Genomic DNA, 2,015 nt, shown 5'->3' with positions numbered 1-2,015 from the left:
TTTCTCCCTGACTCCCTGTCCTGGGAGGAAAACACGTGGGAAGGGTGAGTGGGAGCAAAGGGCCAGTTTCTCCCTGACTCCCTGTCCTGGGAGGAGGTGGGGAGAAGCCTCGGGCAGGGGTGAGAGGCTGGGATGCCTGCCCGAGGGCTGTGGGCGGGAGGCCGCGGGCGCCTGGTTAACGGGTCTCTGCCCCTGTGTGCGGTGTAGCGCTCTACACTGGGACTCAGGGTGCAGAGGGCACGTGTGTGGGACTTTAAAGTTTGTCTGTCGTGGAGGCTCTCGGCCGACTGGGCTTCCTTCTCCCGGAGGAGGGCGGTCAGGGAAGCAGGGATATTGGGTAGCGTCACCCCAGGACAGAGCAGGAGGCAGACTGGAGTCCCCTTTGTAGACCAGATAGGGCCAGGCAGGGCCTGATGTCTGTATTCTGTTATTTATTTTAAGAGTAGGGGTCTCACTCTGTGGCCCAGGCTGAGTGCAGTGGTGTGATCGTAGCTCACTGCAGCCCGGAGCTCCTGGCTTGAGCGACCCTCTTGCCTTGACCTCCTGAGTAGCTGGGAGATGACCCCCTTCTTACCCGTTCTTCCAGAATAGGTCAAATTCACATGACACACACACACACACTCAGAAGAGACACCCACGGAAACCCTGGAATATATAAAATGACATCCAGCCCGAATGATTTGCCCGCTCTGTGCTGCCCTGTCTCCTCACTGGGTCAGCCATGGCCCCTCTCCTGGACCTGTTCTCTGCATGCGGGCTGCGGTACGGCACATGTGTGTCTGTGTGTGTTCACTCATTTCTTTTCACACGTGTGGAGTCACTCCGTGTCCTGCCTTGTGCGTGTGGCCCCCTCTCCCTGCTTGTCCCCCTCTAGGTCCGTCGGGTGCTCACGACTTCTCTGACCAGTTTGCACTGATGGACCTTGAAGCAGGTACAAGGACTTTGCCGCTGCAAACGGTGCCGTGTGGGGCTCCGTGCACATCTTCACACAAGGTGCAGGTCTGCAGGAAGAATTCCTAGAAGCTGCCTGGTGGCTGTAAAAATGTTCTCATCCCAAAGGACCAGATATGCAGAGAAGTTTAACGCTCACTTTTCCTGTCATTGAAAAGTTACATTGTTGTGGAAACCCGTCCAGGCTGGAGACAGGCTGGAGACAGAAGGTGTGCGCAGGGAAAGGAGGCTCTGGGGCCCCACTCCTGGCTGCCTGCTGCTCAGGTGGTTGATGTGGGGGGGCAGATGCCCTGTTCCCTGGGGTAGGTGCTGCCTCCTCCCTACTGACTGGGGTAGGTGCTGCCTCCTCCCTGCTACCTGGGGTAGGTGCTGCCTCCTCCCTGTTACCTGGGGTAGGTGCCCCCTCCTCTGTGTTCCCTGGGGTAGGTGCCGGCTCTTCCCTACTGCCTGGGGTAGGCGCTACCCCCTCCCTGCTCCCTGGGGTAGGTGCCGCCTCCTCCCTGCTTCCTGGGGTAGGTGATATCTCTGTCCTCCTACCTGGCTAGGCGCTGGGGCCACTCTTGGGGATGGTGGAGGAGGCCGGCCCCTGGGTGCTGGCCGTGGTCCTGACCAGGAGCTGCAGTTGTGTTTCCTTGTGGGCCAGAGGGTCCCTTTGTGTGACTCATTCTTGGTTGGCATCTGCCCAGGCCATAGAGTCAGGGGCTTGGCTCGCCTCTGAGCAGCTTTGGGAAAGGGGCTGGTGTTTGGGAGGTGCCTGCCCAAGGAATGATCGGGGGTGGCTGCTGGGGCAAGGTACACGGCCAGCTTCTCCGCTTTACAATTAACACTGAGCCAGCTTATCCGAGACCGTCCCTTCCCATGGGTGCCGTTTAATTAGCCAAGAGCTGAGTTAAGATCACGTGAAGAAAGTAGGGGGGCCTTGGCCTGAGCGGCGGGTGGACAGGGCTGCGTCTGTCAGGGCAAGGGGGTCTGGCGGCCCCTGCCGCCCTTGTTTCTTTTCTTTTTTTTTTTTTTTTTGAGACGGAGTCTCACTCTGTCCCCCAGGCTGGAGTGCAGTGGTGCGA

At 59.1% G+C, this 2,015-nt stretch overlaps 1 protein-coding gene across 1 annotated transcript in view; it reads left to right on the top strand.

The window, feature by feature from the left end:
- The first annotated feature begins 721 nt into the window (after positions 1–721).
- KCNQ2 (potassium channel, voltage gated KQT-like subfamily Q, member 2) overlaps positions 722–2,015 on the top strand; it is a 62,743-nt gene continuing 61,449 nt past the window's right edge. Inside the window, exons 1-2 of the mRNA XM_011992433.1 lie at positions 722–773; positions 875–931. Coding sequence (XP_011847823.1) covers positions 722–773; positions 875–931 — 109 coding nt within the window. The remainder of the gene's footprint in view (positions 774–874; positions 932–2,015) is intronic.

This window comes from Mandrillus leucophaeus, unplaced genomic scaffold, assembly GCF_000951045.1.
Source record: "Mandrillus leucophaeus isolate KB7577 unplaced genomic scaffold, Mleu.le_1.0 Scaffold41, whole genome shotgun sequence".
In the NCBI taxonomy this organism is placed as follows: domain Eukaryota; kingdom Metazoa; phylum Chordata; class Mammalia; order Primates; family Cercopithecidae; genus Mandrillus; species Mandrillus leucophaeus.
Note: the sequence above shows the minus strand (reverse complement) of the source record. Positions and strands in the feature narration are given on the sequence as shown.